The sequence below is a fragment of the Oncorhynchus tshawytscha genome, linkage group LG07, assembly GCF_018296145.1.
Source record: "Oncorhynchus tshawytscha isolate Ot180627B linkage group LG07, Otsh_v2.0, whole genome shotgun sequence".
NCBI classification, from domain to species: Eukaryota; Metazoa; Chordata; class Actinopteri; order Salmoniformes; family Salmonidae; genus Oncorhynchus; species Oncorhynchus tshawytscha.
In genome coordinates, this window is record NC_056435.1 from 30,741,421 (window position 1) to 30,760,426 (window position 19,006).

The window sequence follows — 19,006 nt, forward strand, 5'->3', positions numbered from 1 at the left end:
GCTCAATTGCAGTAGCAACCAAGAGATGGATTACGTGCCATTATCACTTGGTCAAATTCTGCGTTTGTGAAATCAACGACAAGCTTTGCTTAAGATGGTGTGTTTTCTCTAGGGTCAGAGCACATCATGTTATCCTGCCCTCACAGCAGTGATAGGCTCCAGGCAATGTCACTACCTTTTTAGGTGTTTTTGATTGGTGGCTTCATATTTATAGGCAGACTTTACTTTGGGATCTCAGAAGGTTGAGCAGCATAGTAGTAAACCCATAGTAGAGGAGCTGAGGAACGATCAACAGACAACACAGAAGGAGCTAGTGCCCTAAGCAGTCTGAGTCCCCCACATTTGTGTCAACTGTCTGATGCAGAATATCAGTCTCCTCCTGAAGCAGTGCTTTGTAGCGGGGCATTGTGTCTGTAATGTTACACAGGCTGTCTGTATTCATCTATATTCAGTGCCACACAAAACAGAGATTTGAGGTTTTACTGGGAGTGACTTGGGAGTTAGCTGCTCTGTTGATGAAGTTGTGTAATGTGTATGAGACCTAGAACAACAAGGCCTTCCCATTCTAAACACTATACCTGGGAGACTTCTCCTCAGAATCCTCGTTTTTGGAAGCTCTCTTTCCCAAGCACAACACCGCCAACCACTACCTGATGCAACTCCGCAGGCGAAAATGCAATAACAAACTAAACAAGGAGGTTTTTCTAAGCACTGTCTAGATCGTTGGCATGCCCAGGACATTTTCCGTGTTTTATCGACTTGGGGGTGGGCATACCCAGGTGTTACATGTTGGAAAGGGAAGGGCAGCAGGAGAGAGGAGGGTACAGACTGAGGTCTGCCTTGCATTGTTCCCATCTCTCTCGTTTTTTCCCCCTCCTCACTCAATCTCCCCCTCTCTTTTCCCTCTCTTTCTGCCATCTAAGTGAAACCAAAGCATTGACTGCTCCCCAACTGATTTGCCTCTGTGTGACCTCCCTTCATTGGTGCCATTCACTGGCGGTGCTGAAGCAGAATGCAGCGTGGCTACCAGGGGGAGAAAGAGTGACACGCGGATGCGCTCTGATAGACTTTCCAAGTGAAGTGGATTAAATCAGCATCAGGCTAGTGGAGCTGATTACCCTGAATATGAAAATGCAGTATCTTAATGGTACATATTTTCATGAGGCAGCCCAGTTGCCTTTCATTTTGCGGCTAATATGTCTATTCTTATGAGTCATTTACTTCTTTAATTACCTTTAGCAGCAGATGCACAATGGTGTATTAATGTGAATGATTTTTACGGCCACTTTATCATACAGTGCCTGGGAAGTTGAAAGGCGTAATTGAGGTGGAAGAGCGACTCATGAGGGAAACAATATTTAGTTGACAGCTTCCCTTGTAGTCTAGGAGGGTGTTTATGAGTTTACACCACTCTAAAGCAGTAATAAACACACTATTCATTTAATAACTGCTGAATGCCAGGGATGGAAAGGTCTTCACAGAGAGATTTTCATTGTTATTGAATCATGATAGGAAGTTGTTGTCCTATAATCAGACAAAACTGTGTGTGTGTGTGTGTGTGTGTGTGTGTGTGTGTGTGTGCGTGTGTGGGCTTGTCTGTTTGTCCTGCCTGTGTGAAGACAGTGGAAGCCATTGTTATTTTCTTACATTTGTCTAATTTAGTGTAGGTTTTGGCCCTGTTACTTTGATGGTAAATGACACTTCTCTGTGTGTGTGTGTGTTGTGTCTACAGTATGTGTGCTTGTCTTTATATGTATGTGTTTATCCAGACCTCTTTGAACAGGGGCCTTCTTTTTGCCATCTGTTGTTAAGCTGCTGGCTAAGCAAGCCTGGAGAATCCAAACAAACCGGCGGCACACAGCAAACGGAAGCTGTCAGGCCTGCATAGCTGAGCTGACCTCCCGGGCTGCCGGTCACACTGCTGTACCAGGCTCCGCGTGGAGCGCTGGGCCCAGTCGGGCCCGCCTGGTGGGCCACTGTTTGCTCTCCGCTCTGCGCCTGCTCCATGCCCCCTCCTCTCTCGTTCTGTCTCCCTCCTCTCCCTCCCTTCACTCCCTGCCGTCCATCATCAGTCCCGCTCCACAACCCCCTCTTCCATCCACACTCATGTTTAAAAACTTAATTTTCTTCCCTGTTTTTCTTTCACTCCATTTTCCCCCTGAAAACATTTGTCAAGCCATTGCATTACCTGTTATGTGGAGAACAAACAAAATGGGATTTCTTTATTGAAGTCAGCTTGCAACTTATATAATTGCATGCTGTGCTTTATATTGTTTAAACATGGCAATTTGAAATGTTTAGTCTTGTCATAAATATTAATAGATTAGTTGAAAAGTGCAGCAAAGGAAGGGAATATAATGGTTTGAAGTGGGTACAAAACGTTGATTTATTTATGTATTCTACCTGAATTAGTTTGGATATCTAAACATGGGTTAGAGAGTGTTTTTCAGAGGGCCTGTAAAGCGTGATGTTTGAACATGGGTGCCTGTTTTCCATGTGGAGAGGCTTTTTGGAAATGGCATTAATGACATACTTACTGGGAATCCAGCCCTGCCTACTTTGCATTACAGATAAACGGCCATAGTATAAAAATAAAAAACGCAATTAAAATAGACACAATCCTCCCGTTGCTTATCCAGTCGCATGTTTAAGAATTCTGTCAAATCAAAGGCATTTCAATTAAAATGACACTTATGGTTAACACTTAGAAGTTAATTCCATTACTATATGTTTGCACACTCAAAGCCCCCACCCCGCCTCACCCACATCCTCTTACTAGTTACAATGAGTGTTAGTAACTTTCCCGGCTTCAATAAATTCACCACCGGTCTTACAATAGACAGCGTAATAAAGTACAAATAAGGAACGTCTTTCCTGTCCATAGATCAATAGGAGGGAGTTCACCTACTGTGCGATCATCACACCAGGAGGAGCCAGAGAGAAGGGAGCTTATTGCACAGGGCTGCAGCTGAGGTGCAAAGGGGCCTTTGTTTGGATCAGGGGTAGGGGTAGAGCCAGGGCCATAAATGTCAGGTGAGTTGAGACGTGTGTTCTCTCACTCAGAAAGTTGAGCGGAGAACCTTGACATTTAGGCCATCACCACGCAAGCCCATCGAGGCCTGAGACGGGGGGGAGAAAGGTCTGTGTCTGCTGAGCAGGACTATTAAGAACTAACCTATTAGCTGGGTTTTTGCTGGCCGTCTGAGAGCACTGGTCTCCTATCTAATAAACTCCAGCCACTGAGTAAACAGCCAGCACTGGACCCTGCTCTCCTCTCCTCTACTCCTCCACTGCTCCCTGTTTCCCTCCAGTCTCCACAATGGCCACAGGGATCCGGTTACACCTGCGCACACATCTTCTAGCAATTAGGGGCAATTTGTTTGAAACCATTTCACATTCAAGGTCTTCCCTGGCGTTGGGGTTGGAGGACATTGGTGAGTCGGAGGAAATAAAGAGGGCTCTCTCCTGATGCGTCTGAGCAAACACACTTGACCAGACCCTCGTTTCATTTCTCACCACCCCTCTCCCAGTGGAGCCACCCTGAATGGAGCCCTCTCGTTTTTCACACAGCCACCCTCTTTGACCTGGCTCACATTTTTCTATTATTTGTCTGTCAGTTTGAAATGGAGGATGAGTGTTGTCGGTCTCCTCTCTGGGTGTAACGTAGCCTGCCCGCTAGACTCTCATTACAACCAGCACATTTGAATTCCTCTACAGTTGGACTTTAGTTATTTGCTATTTTTTTGTTTAGTTTACTCTAAGCCAACAGATTATGTAGAGAGATAAAGAAGTGCCCTCGGTCACATGTCCAAAATGTGCGTACAATTACAACGTGGTGGAAGGTGCAGGGCTGAATCAAAGCGAAGACTTGACTCTGTGGTAATTCTCTGAGCAGGGATTTGTACGGCACCCAGAGCTGGCTTAAACAGCAGGAAACCCAAAGCCTGTAAATAATGTGCAGACTGCATATAAAGACATCCACTACTCAGCCCAATCCCTTATCGCTGTTAGATAGCCCTGGGACATGAGAGCTGCTCCTGCCTTTTTCAGAGACTATATTCACTAATACGGTGTGAAAGTATATGCAGATAAGGCAGCCGTGTTTATTGAGGCAGACCCGTTAAACACAAGGGAAAGTGTGAACTTTGAACACATTTGAAATAGAAAAATAAAAGAGGATTCCAAATGACATGGACAAGGATACCAAATTGCATCGTCTTTGTTGACGATAATACCTTGTCTGATCCTGGAGGGTGTTTTCTAATCAAAAGTTCCTGAAGGATTTTTACTCTGTACGTTTGTGTGTGTGCGTGCGTACGTGTGTGTTTAAATACTGTAGTTTTCCTTGTCCTAGCTCATACTGTACAGCTACAGCTTAGCCTGTATTACAAACAACCATAGCAGGACATTCTAAGGAACCGTCTCCAGTTGAACCTAGGCCTACCTATACGGATTTGGCACGTACAAATATGTGAATCCGATTTGAGAAGCCTCATGTTACTCATGAGATGTTTTGCCAGTTAGAAATATACACAGTTCATTCTGCTACGGGTTTAAACATTAGAATTAAGTCCAACTTTAATAAGTGTATCAACCCTAGTTAATTCTGGAAAGGTACAGTATTTCCCCCCCTTAGCATTACATCTGCTTTTCACAATAGCAAGATTGGCTCCTGTTCCCTTTGCAACTTCGTCACCATTATCTGTTTTGAGCAGTTTTTGTATCTGATCAGTTCCACCTAATATGTTTCTTGATTTGTGCTATTGTAGTGCCCAGACAACATGCTGTTCTCCTCATTTCTCTGCTCTTTAGATGCTCCGGCCTGTCATCCGCTGGCAGTTTATCGCAGGCGTCTGGAGCTGCTTTTCAGACTTGTACGTCGATCAAGGCTCAGTACCTTTGAATGTGAGATCAAAAAGAGATGAATTCCAGGGAAAGTGGGGAGAGAGAGAAGAGGGAGAGAGAGAAGGGCTGTGTGTGAAGAGAAGAGTGGGTGCTGTGTAAACATCACAGTGACAGCTCACAATGGGTTATTTTAGCACGGCATTAGGCCTCTTCAAGGCGGCCAGCTACAGTAGCCTTGTTAAACAACAAATCATTCCTCAGCCTCTAGCCGGGCCTCACCTCGGAAACACTCTGCATAGGTTCCCCAGCTAGTCCGTTTTAGCTCGTTCTTTTTCAATAACGACAAAGTCATTTCGACTCATCCTGTGTCTTGCTCATAAAACAATTTTACAAAGTCAATGGGTGAAACAGAGTGCCTAAACAGTCTAACTAATAAGTGATTATTGTCTCCTTGTATTTTCTCACTTTTGTCTAATTATATAAGTATTAAATAGTTTCTAGTTGATGATCAACTTGGATGATGAGAAAATACAGTGTTGTGTTGCAGTGTCACGGTTACTGTATTTCTGCTGATTGATTATAGTATAATGTAGGCTTTTTGCCCAATTTCTTTGGCCAATGGTTCCCAGAAACGTACATCTTCATCCACAAGTGTCTGAAACTCCCATGATATCCTGTTGACTCAAGTATCCTTGTTCCAACACCCCCCGCTAGTAAACCAGACACGTTGCACCAAAACATCTGTGTGTCGTAAGTTAGAGAAGACGTTTGAATGTTGCCCTGTAGTAATCCGCGGGCTTGGCTTTAAACTATTCTGTGCTCTGTTGTGTCATGGCTACCTCACCAGGTAAAGTCATTCTCTCTTAGAATAAGAACCCGCTCTCCTCTTTTCCATTATACAGCTCGGTCATTTGTGTTCTATTGTCTATTAAACTTGACTTCCTGCTGCTCATTTTACACAAGTACTGTATACAATGTGTGTATAACTTTTAACCATCAACTAATACTTACCTACGACTTGAGCTTCTTGTATTACGTTGCTCTTGTGCTGGATTTCTTAAGTGTTAGTAGAGCTGGGATGATAAACCGGAAATTAGCGACACCGACCAAACCGATCACTTGTTATAAGCATTTTTCTGATATCGTTCATTACGATAAGTAGCCTATACTAGAGAAATGTGAAGTTTGAAATGACATAACTTTGCTAATATGGCTGTTAATGGGACAATTGATGGCTACAACCATCAAACTAGTAGTAGTGCTAGCCTCACCAATGTGTCGGAGGAAACACCGTTCACCTGACGATCGAGGTCAGCCTGCAGGTGCCCGGCCCGCCACAAACCCTCCCCTAACCCGGGCGATGCTGGGCTAATTGTGCACCGCCCTATGGGACTACCGATCACGGCCGGTTGTGATACAGCCCTGGAACGAACCAGGGTCTGTTGTGACGCCTCTAGATCTGCAATGCAGTGAGCCCCCTAGTAGTAATTGTTTATTGGATAATTAAAAACAAACTGTGTTGCCCATTAAATATATACTTCGGGATTTTGGCAGTTAGGCCCTCTATCAACTTCCCTAGAGTCAGATGAACTCGTAGATACCATTTTATGTCTCTGCGTGCAGTTTGAAGGAAGTTGCTAAATAGCGCTAGTGCCATTGCTAGCTAGTGCCATTGCTAGCTAGTGTTAGCACAATTCCTAACTAGCATTAGCGTTAGCATTGGCTCATGAAACTACCTCTAACTTCTTTCATGCTGGACACAGAGATACAAATGGTATTCATGAGTTCTGTCACAAGAAAAGGGTATACTATATTTTATGAATGTGTGGGCTTGAGGTTTTCCTCTCACGAGAGAGAAAGCGCGCGAGAGAGAGAGAGAGAGAGAGAGAGACAGACACGCCAGGAGAGTGGCCTCTGTAGCCTGTGGTCATATTCTTGCCTCATGATGTCATCCCACAGGCCTGTGTTAGAGAGAGGTCAACATATACACACAGACCAGTGCACAGCTGTTTGCCCCCGCGTCTGAGCTGAACTCCCCTCTCCTCTGTTCCTTTATAGAGCTTTAACAGGCCTACAGATCAACTCCTTATCCTATCACTCTCTCTTCCTCTTTCTCTATAACTCTTTCACCATACCTTCTTCCTTCTGATATTTCACTTTCATACAATATTTCACACATTCCTCTTACTCTTTCACACGTTTCTTTAACTTTCCATCTTACATCCTCTGAGCACCTCCCCCCTTTTCTTCTTCAACATATTGCTTTTAATTTGACTCCGTATGGCAATCAACCTAACTTATCAAATAATTGACTTGAGGACTATAACTCTGCTGTGCGAGATGGGCTTGGATGTGCCCCCGACTGTTTGTTTAAGTTTGTTTAATTGTGGGAGTAAGCGTCTGAGGAACATGGAAAGAATGAGCCCAGTTATTTACTCAGATGTTTTACTGGTGTAGGTGTGAGACTGGCGGCTCACTGTGGGAACACGCGCTTGCTTTTCTTGGTATCAGTGTGGTTTTCATGACCACTGTTTTTTCCCAGCTCCCCGGCTTTGTTTGTTCTGGATGGCATGTTTGATTATTTATCGTGAGGGAAAAGGGAGTAGCTGGAACAATAAACATGTGACTGCACTGTATTTTGTTTTCCACTGAGAAGGCCGTGTCCTTTAACAGATATTTGGAGCAGCAATAAACCTTTTATTTGCTTTCTGGAGGGAGGGGGGGGGAGACAGAGGGAGAGGAGGATCAAAAAGCACCGATCTCTTTTTCTGTTTACTGTAAGTGCCACTTATCAACAGAAAAATATTTTCACTGGCCGGTTGCTATTGATTTTTGTCCTTTTTTTATCCACAAGTTTGTTTTGTCAACTGATTCTTGTTTGTGCGGTGAGAGGAAACTATGGAAATGTGTTTGAACGAGGCGCGGGTGGAAAACATTTTTATAATGTCCGTTTTGTTTTGTTGCCTATCTGCAGTCCGAGAACACGTTGTCGTTTGGGTTACATCTGTTGTGTTAAAAGCAATACGATTGGTCTCAAGAAAATGGTTGAGCCCCAAGACACAATAAAATATCTGCTTTTAGTTTGAATGTTGTTCCTTTTTTTAACCCACCATCATTTTAATCTCTATTCCAGGCTCTCCAAGTGGCTCGACAGATCCTTCTACAACAACAACAACAACAACAACAACAACAACAGCTGCAGCCTCAGCAAGGCACCGGTCTAAAATCCCCCAAAGGCAGTGAGAAGCAGCCAAGTCTACAGGTACTACAACACACTCTCATACAGTATTTCATGTTAGCAACATGCAAACGGTATTGTTTGCTGTTGCACCAGTCAACTGTCATATTGTTACTTCCTGGTTGTAAACCTCAAGACAAACACAAGCGGTTGGACAGTTGTAAAAGTCACTTATTAAGTTGAACAATGGAGTGCTGAACTTTCTTGATCTTTTCTATGGTACACTGCGTGCTGTTTTCTTTCTGTCTGTCGGGGGGGGGGGGATGCACCAGGCAACCTGCATAAACAGGAAATTAAGAGAGGCAGAGCGAGTGACTGTTGCAGACCAACCACGTGTGTCTGTGTGTTCGTGGGTGGGGATTGCAATGGTGGTCAACAACATACATTTCAGACTGACACTTACTATGTAGAAAAGACAGGATTGTATATAGCCTAGACTCACAGAAATCACCTTCTGAGAAATATTTATGTATTTATTTATTTTTAAAGCCAAGGCAATAATGCACACATGCAGTATTTGTGTTGTGGGTCGAGGCCTGTTGTAGCAGTGTGGTAAGTATGTGATAGAAGGATGAGTGGCCTGTTTATAGGAAGGATAAAGGAAGAGAAGAAAGAGGATAAAGGATGAGAGAGGGGAAGATGAGGTGAGGGTTCCAACTCTCCAGCAGAGATCTGAGCCTGGACATGCTTTAGGAGCTATTTGGTCGCTCACTCACTCACTCACTCACTCACTCACTCACTCACTCACTCACTCACTCACTCACTCATATTGAGGATCAACTGTTTTCACCACTAGCAGGAGGGGGCACCAGGGAGCAGACGGGGTGTGCGGATGCGGTGGGGGGGTAATAATTAGAGGGTAAGGGATGCGTGGAATTTATTTGGGTAGCCTTTGTGATTTTTCATCTTTTCTGCTGCTTTTGAATAGGAACAGCTATCCGTATCTGATGCAATATTTACGTTAATTTCAGATCAGCCGTTTGAGCTGCCTCAGATGCGTATCTTTGTTTGAACAAGGAGGGGTTGTTTGTTTCAGTGTGAAATTGCAAACGACTTCAGGGCATATTTGATAATTAATACGAAGGCCTGTTCTGTATGTGTGTGTATATCTAATATTTAATACCCCCTTTCCCAAAGGAGGCCCTTTTTAATGAGCTATTGTAGCAGCTAGGTCTAATGTCAGGTAGTGAAAGAGGCTCTTTGTTGTGCAGATGTCTCAGGAATAGCTCCAGCGGATGAAATATGACTGTGCTGACCTTTCAGTTGTGTGCGTATTTGTCAGGATTCAAATAAGTTGAAAGGATCAAACTAAACAGTTTCCCGAGTCAGGCTGGGAATTGTGCAGCAGAGGTCAACAGTGGGGGCCACATGGAGGATTCCAGCGTACAGCCAGTTGTTGGTACGTAGTGAAGTACTAGACCATCTCCCGCAGACAAAGACAAAATTAAAATTCTAATTTATTAATGTATACAGAGATCTTGCCCAACCTGTCACTCAGCTATTGAAAAGAGAGCCGGGGCCTTTTTTCTCTTCTCCCTGCCCAGTACTTGTGAAGAGCACAGGCTGGCTGGTCATACTATCTAAATAAAAATGCTAAATTGCCTCCTCTGTAGTGTTGTAGGCTATGTAACATTTTTCCTATGTTGAAACTGTCATAATGACAAGCCACAAGTGTTTATTTATCTCAGAGTAACAAACTCCACTAATTAAATACATAAATTCAATGGCTGTGTTCGTGCATAATCATGTGCATGAGTTTATAATATATTTGGTCTTCCTGCAGTGGAGCAGCCTCTTTATTCAGACACTTTAGCTAGAAGGACAAACCCACACATAGAGAAAGCACTAGAAGACCCCTTTAGTGCAACAACATTGGCATTCTCCACAGCATACTTGGGGATAATGATTTTTGTATTGAGTTGGAACAGGTCATCAAAAGACATAATACAACAATTATGAGCTATGTAGTAAGCTGCCACCCCAGAAAAGCACCTGATGTGTAGAGCTGTGTATAGCTGTCTGCGGTGAGGGGCCATTCATCTTGGCAGTCTCCCCATTAGACAGAGAGAGATGCATGACCTCTGTGACTCACTCCAATTCATTTTATTCAAGTCCAAAATAATGAAGCGCAGAATATCTGAAACATCAGAAAGAAATTACCTGCATGGAAGCAGTAACAAAAAATCAAGCAAGTAGGTGAATCCTTGATCAGCATGAAATGGCTCTTTGGTTTTATATGTCCAAGAAGAGGGGGTGTTTTCATCTCTAACCCCCCCCCCCAATGAAACTTGTAGACAAGATGCCGCATGTCCTGCTTGTATACAGTTACCCAGGGCCTTTAATCAGACTAAATCATACAAACAGCTGTTAGCAGGCTGGAGAGCAGCGTAACATACTTGACTGGTCAAAAAGCCAGTAAATTACTGACAGAATGACACATGTAATTAAAAGAGTCCATGCCACTTTACCTCGCGCTTTACACCTACAGTGGTGCAGGACGAGAGCAAGCAACTCCCACCTCGCTAATTAGCATTATCAGTGAAATGGTAGGGTTTGACTCATTAGTTCCATGTGCATTTAATTAGAGGCTGGCTGAAATTGGATTTAACTTATTACTTTTTCATGGATCACTTTCTTGTCATCACTTCAAATTGGATTGCAGCCCCAGGTAACTAATTATGCCAGCCGCAGGATCAGGAGTGGAGAAATAGGTCATTAGGAACAACACTGTCGGACCCTCGCTGATAGTCCACTCACACCGCGGAGCGAGAAGGGGGGGAAAAAAAGAGTCTAATTTGTGGCATTTCTTAGGAGCCTGCTCAGTTAACTACACCACGCTGCAAGGCATCCTGGGTAGACACCCAGCGCCTACAGTGGATTATGTGACATGAAACTGGGCTGAAGATGTTATGTCAACATGGTTCCTGTGCCATCTGTGTAATGCCCAGATTAGACTTGTTCTGTTCCAGGTCTGAATGGTGGCCTTGATGGGCCTTGATTATTCATTATTCATGTCACTAGTACCATTAGGTAATGTTCGGTAGGCTGAAAGCCAACCATGGTTCTCTATATGAACCCTCAATGAAGAAAGTTCACTTTTATTAGCTGGTATTGGCAGCTCAGAAAAGACAATCCTGAGAATGTGTGTGTATTAGGACTGAAAACGGAACATGTTAATGGTTTGACAAATGCCCAGTCCGCCTATTTAGGCGTATTTTTATAATATTTTTGGTTGTAGACAGATTATTTGTAGCACAGGCAAATGCGTCACATAGGACGGCAGACTACAGAAAAAAATCCCTTGTTGAATCTTTGCTTGTTCTCTGAAAGCAACATGTAAAGATCAGTTCTTTCATATTTCTACTGAAGCTGAGTCCTTGAAGCTTGTGAGAAACGGAAAACAAGAAAAGAGAAACAGCTTTTTTTATGGTTTCCTGACTTCCTCTGTTCACTGAAATGATGCGTTGGCTTCCTTTTTATTTAAATGAAATGATCATGATTTGTCTGATAGGTCATCTTGTCAACATCCTCTGATCAATTTTGCATTGAACATTTTCGTGATGTCAAGGGAGCAGTGCTTGTTATTCTTCAGAAATTGGCAAAATATGGAAGAAAAAAAATCCAGGTGAATATCTTGGTCTTTCTCTCTCTCTCGCTCTCTCTCTCTCTCGCTCTCTCTCGCTCTCTCTCGCTCTCTCTCTCTCTCTCTGTCTCTCTCTCTCTGTCTCTCTCTCTCTGTCTCTCTCTCTCTCTCTCTCTCTCTCTCTCTCTCTCTCTCTCTCTCTGTATCTCTCTCTCTCTCTCTCTCTCTGTCTCTCTATCTCTTTCGGTCTCTCCCAATCTCTGTTATACACCATTGGGCACAGTCAAACAGAGGGCATCTCCAGGTCAAAAGTTAATCTTTTCAGTTTTACATGAAGAAAGCCTTTTAAGTTCTGCCTCCCCTCCGCCGCTCATATCCTTCATTGGTGGTCTTTGGGGCAGCGTGGTGTGACAAAAATGCAGGGGCCAAATCTCAATCTGACAGGGGATGAGAAGCCCCTGGCTTTCTCTACTTCTGTGTTTTGTAGTAGACCCATGGCATTGTCCTGACACATGCACACCACAGCGCTCCAAGCTGTAAGTCGTTAGACTACCAGGCCGGGGCCTGCCGGCTGGACCTCAGCCAGGGGTCTGAGGCGATCAGAGGCGGTGTTCCAAGGCGCTCCCTCCCGCAGCCCAGCCGCCCTGTGGCCCAGAGCGCTATCCGCGGTGGCGGGCGAGGCGACAATGAGCCCAGGCTCGGCTCATTTTGGCCCCCTGCCCAAACAGGAAGGCCAGCTGAGATAACGGGACAATGGAGGTGAGCGCATCCACTCTGTGATGAGTGCCCCAAGGTGTGGACCCCAAATGAGCCAGGTTTCCCGTTTTAAACAGACACGTTCGGGTTCAGACGATCAAGGTCAGTGTGGTTGGGTTCTCCTTTCACCTTGTCAGGAAACAGGGACTAGGCCTACTCCTTGTTTTGAACTGGGATTGAAATGGGAATGTTCTGACAGACACTGTATTAGAGAAATCAATATTTGTCAAGTTTAACAGCACAGTGAAAGATGTTTTTTTTTTAGGTCCAGAATCAAATCACATATGTCTGTGGGTGTGTGTGTAAGTGATGTCTCTCTGTCCTTTTGTGTTTGTAAAAGCTCTCAAGGTGATGTGGTAATGAATTCTTAGTTGATGTCTTTGTTGCTTTGAGGTGATTTAATTCGCCAGGAATGATCAACCCAACGCTGATCCCTGCATCCATGTGTAACCAGGGATCAGGATGTCTTTTTCACCACTTGTTTTTCTTGTCATATTGTAAAAATGTATTATGTGTACTGTATATATTAGAAACAGGTTTGGATCATTCGGTCAGAATGAAGTCATCCCTTGTATTTCCAGGCAGTCTGTTCCAGCCTGTTAGTAAGCCTCAGCCATCCGATGACTGTCGGCCTGACTCCAGTCACAGGGCTTTAAGCCACTGCCATTTTCAGGAGCTTTTTATTCTGAGGCCTGACGTTTCCCTTCAAGCTCTATCCCCGTCTCTCCCTCCCCCCAAATCGTGTATCTTTAAATCATTCTCCGCCACAGTATCTTGATGACAGCCATGTGTTGTTTGGAATGATTCACTCCCCCTTTAGGGGGATAATGGGTAGATGTATGGACTGTAAGGACAGAGCATTCATGTCCATATAAAAAAAAACATCCACTCAAGTATCTCATGCATCTCTCCATTTATCATAACCGTTATTTAACCAGGTTAGTCTCGCTGAGATACAAATCCATTTTTCAAGAGAGACCTAGACCATGGCAGCAGCATCAACACATCAGTATCAGACAATCAGGCACATGACATCAACCAGATGAGAATGACATCATTACAATAAGCAGTACATCAGTAACGAACACGTACATGACACACGTCAGAAAAACATCCGAGTGCAATAGGTCAAGCGTCAGAGCTTCACAACTATACAACTTGTACATTATTTTTTACATTTTTTTTAAAAACTCCTCTAGGGACTTCAGGTCCTCGAGTTTTAAGTTGGCTTGGAGGGAATTCCAAGACCGAGGCGATAACTGATGAGCATTCTTAACTGATGACTATAACTGACCAGCATGCTTTGCAGGATTAAAATCAGGCGTATTGTGCGCACACAGATCGTTTCAGTTAGTGTTATCTACTCACCCTGTTTTACTCATATGGTCTTTAGAGGGGGTGTACACTCCTGAAACCATGTATGAGAGACGTTCTGAATTGAATGACACACCATAGATACTTATATTCATTTTGGGCACTGAAGAGTACATGTTTATAGTCCACGCCCTGGTAATTCATGTAGCTATGACTTGTTTCTGGATACCAAATACTTGGCACGGATGCACTCGAGTCCCCAAAATGTACAAAACGAAGTATTTTTACCATGTTGACTGTTTGATAAAGATGACTATTTGACTGCTCATTCCATTTGGCATCATTCAACTATAGGATTTGTTTTTTTCCTCAACAAAATGTCATAGTAAGGTGCTGTACTTCTTAATATAGTGTCTGATTCAAAATAACTCTTATATGGATCAATCGTGAAAAGAATACATCACAAAGTTTCCCCATCCCCTAAATGAATGTTGCACATCGCTGCAGATGTTCTTGTTTTGACTAAGCGAAAACCACAGCAGACAGAACCCAAAGAAACACAAACTTCGCCCTATGCTGGCTGGCATATCACCTCAGGAAATATTTATCAAATACGGACTACAAATCTCATGAGTTAACAATGTGTTCTTCATTGCCTGAGATTAAAAGTAAATATCCAAATCAATAACACAATAAATCCTTGTAACACAGATTTAACAGGCATAGGTTACTGGTAACTTTCAAAGTTTACCAGTAAACTACTAGAAGTTTGGTAACTTAAGTTTTTGGGGGGAATTTTGTCACATGACATCTAGTGGCCTTTTGGGGTGTCTGTAATTATCTCTGGCCCTCTGTGTAGCCTTATCACATGTAAAATATATACAATAATCAAATAAGTAGAACGACAAAGCTGTAAAACATTATCCTAAATATAAATATAAACCATCCACTTAGGGAATACCATTGGTGTTTAATATGAGGGTTTCAGCATAAAATATCCTTTATATTATGTCAATAATATGTCTTTGTTGTAAATGTTTTGGCACCAAATCGGTGGCAATTGTGAAAAAATACAATATTTGGAGAGTTGCAGAGTTAATTTAAAATAATGCCATTGTTGATTTAGATGCTTTTTTCAATATGTTCTATCCACTAAACACTCGTGGACAATATGGACACAGATATAATAAATATATATATTATATATGAATAAAAATGTTTTGTTTTTCAAGTCCAGTTTAACTTTTAATTAACATAATTACCGAAAGTTCTGGTAACTTTGGTTAATTACCAGTAGTTTTGCAACCCTAAACAGGCTTGACTAAAGGAGTCCGTATTCCCATCCTAAACAGTTAGTTTTCGTCTTCGGCAAAGGTTTATTCGCTCGAAGTCAGCAGCTGAAGTCTACGCCCCTTCGTTGGTGATTGGTCAACAGTAAGGAATCTTCAATTAACTTTTTATTGTCATTCATCGAGAGACCAATTATTTTCATGCAAATGTTTTCACTTGAGAAATACTGCACAAAACATCGTAGTTAGATGTCAAATCTTATTGACACAAATGCGAAAATGAATGACAGGTTTCATTAGTTCTGTCTATTTTGAGGCTACATCATCTCAAGATGGACAAACAGTACTATTGCCGACTTTTCTCTCTTGAAAAGCCTGCAATATGTATAATTTTTTAGGTCTGGCATAGATCACATTTTACATTGGACGTAAAGTTACGACCCACTTGTGACCAACTGGTGCACCCGGCCCCTGGATCTGTAAACAATGATTTACTTTTCTCAGACAAGAGGGAACCAAACCATGTTTGCTTTCTCATGATTAAAGTTAAGTTTACACATTTTTTTTTTCAGTATAAGGAAAAGGTTTTTGTATACAGTTTATATTTTTATTTGAATTGTAAAATGAGTTAGATATATCTAGATACTGTATGTATTATACCAATGTTGATATGGCTTAGAAGGAATGTAATTCTCCCACTTTGTTTATTAATAGGAGATGTGTAACGTGAACTGTGTCATCGTCTTTAACCCCAGAACAAATCCCTAGTCAGAACACCAGACGTTAACTCATACTTTCACTGTAACTCAGGCAGGAAATTGAGTATTTTATTATGTCATTTCCTCACTGTGTCATACGCATAAAACTGAAAGCTCAAGGATATTGATGATCCTCTGTGTTGATAAAAATGTGTTTGTAAAAATCTATATGTATCACATCGTTACATATGTGTAATTACTGTATACAGTGCAGGCTCAGGCAGAGGATGAGAAGAGTAGAGTGGGAGGGGGAGAAAGGGGAGGGTTGAACTGTATATCTGCTAAATTTATCATGAGGCCTTTGGGAGAATTGAAATGAGAACAGTGACCTATTACTGCTAAGAAGGTGTTTCATTGAGAATATGCCGACATGCAACTCCAGGGAGATACTGGGGAGAAGAGTGTGCCCAGAGCTGATACCACTGTGTGTGTGTGTGTGTGTGTGTGTGTGTGTGTGTGTGTGTGTGTGTGTGTGTGTGTGTGTGTGTGTGAGAAAGAAAATAAAGAGTTTTTTTTCTTCTACTTAATTATTCACTAAGATATGTATTGGAATTGTCACTTTTGACACTTGAGGTTTCCCAGTCAATAAATTATATAGGTCACCCGTCTTAGCAAAGCTTGTTAGTTATTAGCAGATGAATGCAGTGGATTGTTGAGTACGGGCTGTGTTTGGTTTACCAGTGGATTTGTGGACTGGAATGTATACCATCAGCATTCATCCTTAGACACACTTTTATAGACGTTGATATGAGCAGTTTTGCTATGGCCATGTTTTTCTTTTTTTGTGCTTTATTGACATGGTAATTAGTTGAGTTACGTGTTAATCCTGATTTTAGAGGATTATTTTCATGTCTGAAGTATTCCATAGTTATGGCTCATCTGAAACAGGCTTGAATTGATTAAGTGTATTATCAGACAATGCAGACATATTTATCACGGTTTAAATATCATTATTTCAAAACCAGGAAAAATACATTTCGACATGTTTTCAAATTCTCTCTCTCGCCTGTGCAGTTCATACATATCCAGTAGGGGGCAGAGTCCTGTTCACCTGTTTCATCTTTTATATACTAGGTGCACATGGGTGTTTAACCATGTGATGATATTATGACAGCTAATTCTTCTTATCATGATTAAGTAGTGATACTACCAAAGGTAGTACCATCTGTTGTGTAGTGAAGTATTAGGACAAGTGGTTTTAGTAGTTTGTAGTGTCATCAAAGAGTACATTGAGTTTATTGCTTACGTTTACAATTTAGACACAAAGGGCAACAATTTTTTTTCAATCCCCTGGAAAAAGAAAGTGGTGACAGGGTCAATTTCTTACTAAGTACACACAAACTTAAAAAAACGAAACAAAAATATTCAACAAACAACACATTTACAATAAAAAGCATTTATTTTAGACTGAAATGTTTGTGTATGGTATTGTCCACAAAAAAAAAAAATATTTAAAAAATAAACAACAAAGCATCTCAATTGTTTGTTGGCTGTTTGTTTGTTGTCAGAATATAAAATGAGTTTGTCCCTTTGTCCTGGTGCTGTAAACAATTCCATTTACCAGAACAATAAAGCGTCTCAAAGCAGGCTAGATTCTTTCTTTCAGCTGGATAGCTGTGTTTACTTATCTGTTGTTTAATTAAAGGGCCTCTTTTCTTTAGACCTCCATTGTTTCAATAGCGCGGCCGGAGTTTCAGCATGGGTCAAAGGGTTAACAGCCGTCAACTGTGGCTTTTTTTTTTTAAAGGGGCCCCACACAAAGGCATGGTTTCACCTGCAGCTCGGCCTTAGGCTCCCTATTGTGTAGGCCATTTGAATTGATTATGTTTAGGGGGCTGGTTGTGATTGGTGGAGAAGGGCGTGGTTGATTGGATAGTTTTTTATCTTGTCAGCCAGGGAGCAACCTTGTGCGTGCAATCTGTCTGTATCCCGAGGAAGGCTGGAGACGACACAGCACAGCAGTGTCCGCCTGCCTCTTTGCCTGCCTTCCTGCCTCTCATTCTCTCTCTCTCCATCGTGCTCCTCTCCGCTCCACTCCACACTGCACGGCCCAGCTCTCTGTTTACCCTGCCAGCTAAATGGAGTTTGTCAGGTTTGTCAATATGATTGATTCTGCAATTTTGCCAGCTTTCTTGTGTAAAACTTGACAATTTAATTTGTCCAGGGAAAAGAAAAGAGGGCTTTTGTCTATCTGTTGTTGTTCTATCATTGTAATTGGTTCATTTTATCATGCAGTTTGTTTAAGGGGAGAACAGATCGAGGTTTTAGTGTGTTCCGTAGGTAGGGACAGAGTACAGGCTTGCCCCGAAGGCTGTTACACTACAGGCATGTGTGATTTGTGGGGAGAAGCTGTGTTTTTAAAGATATGTGTTTACCTGCTGTTAGTTTGCTGATGTCATTCAGAGATCGAGATTTTCCTTTTGCTGAAATGTGCTTCAACAAATGAAACGTTTAAGTGTTTGGTTTATTTGTTTGTGTATTTAGTTCCACTTTACATGAAGTTAACGCTTTACATTAACTTTCACTTCACATGAAGTTGCTCCTATGCCAGTTTAGATACTGTATTCTGTAGTAAATATCCCAGTTGTGTTGGTTTTGTTTACAGTCCTGATGCTGTACTAACCTGAAAGTCAGGATCTGGTACTTCAGTATGTGTTGTTGAAATATGGAAAGTTCTAGGAAAAGCAGTGTGGCATGTTTCTATTTTAGACTTGAAGTTGTTTATCACATATTAGTATTTAGTATATTATACATCTGTGTGTAGTAGGTACATGTAGCCCTCAGCTTCACTAGCGCTTGCTGTTGTTGTTTAGTGTAAAAGTGTTACATGAGATATTCACAGTTTGTGTGTGTTTTTTGAGCAGTGTGTGTTTGTGAGCTGTGTGTGTGTGTGCCGCTCAGACTTGGCTCTCTCTCCGGGCTATCGACAGTGTTCCTGTCAAGAGAGGGAGGCAGTGAGGGGTTGGGGGGGGGAGTTGATCCTCTCCTCACTCTGTCACTTGAAATTAAGGGAGAGGGAGGCATAACTCTACATTTGACGTCGTCACTACGTAACCATTTTAGCCCGACTCAATCATTGTAAATGTCAGCAGCGACAGTTTTCCTGAAAAGTTTTTTGTGTGCGTGTGCCCACGCGTGTGTGTTGTATAGGGGGTGGGGAATAGAAATGAGTGGTGAAGTTGAACCTCTCTACACCAACTTCCCCCTATTTCCCTGGTGGTAC

The 19,006-nt window shown here is 42.3% G+C and overlaps 1 protein-coding gene across 1 annotated transcript in view; it reads left to right on the top strand.

Moving 5' to 3' along the window:
- Positions 1–19,006, top strand: part of foxp1b (forkhead box P1b) — a 123,398-nt gene that overhangs the window by 57,616 nt on the left and 46,776 nt on the right. The window contains 1 exon segment of the mRNA XM_024426829.2: positions 7,979–8,107. Coding sequence (XP_024282597.2) covers positions 7,979–8,107 — 129 coding nt within the window.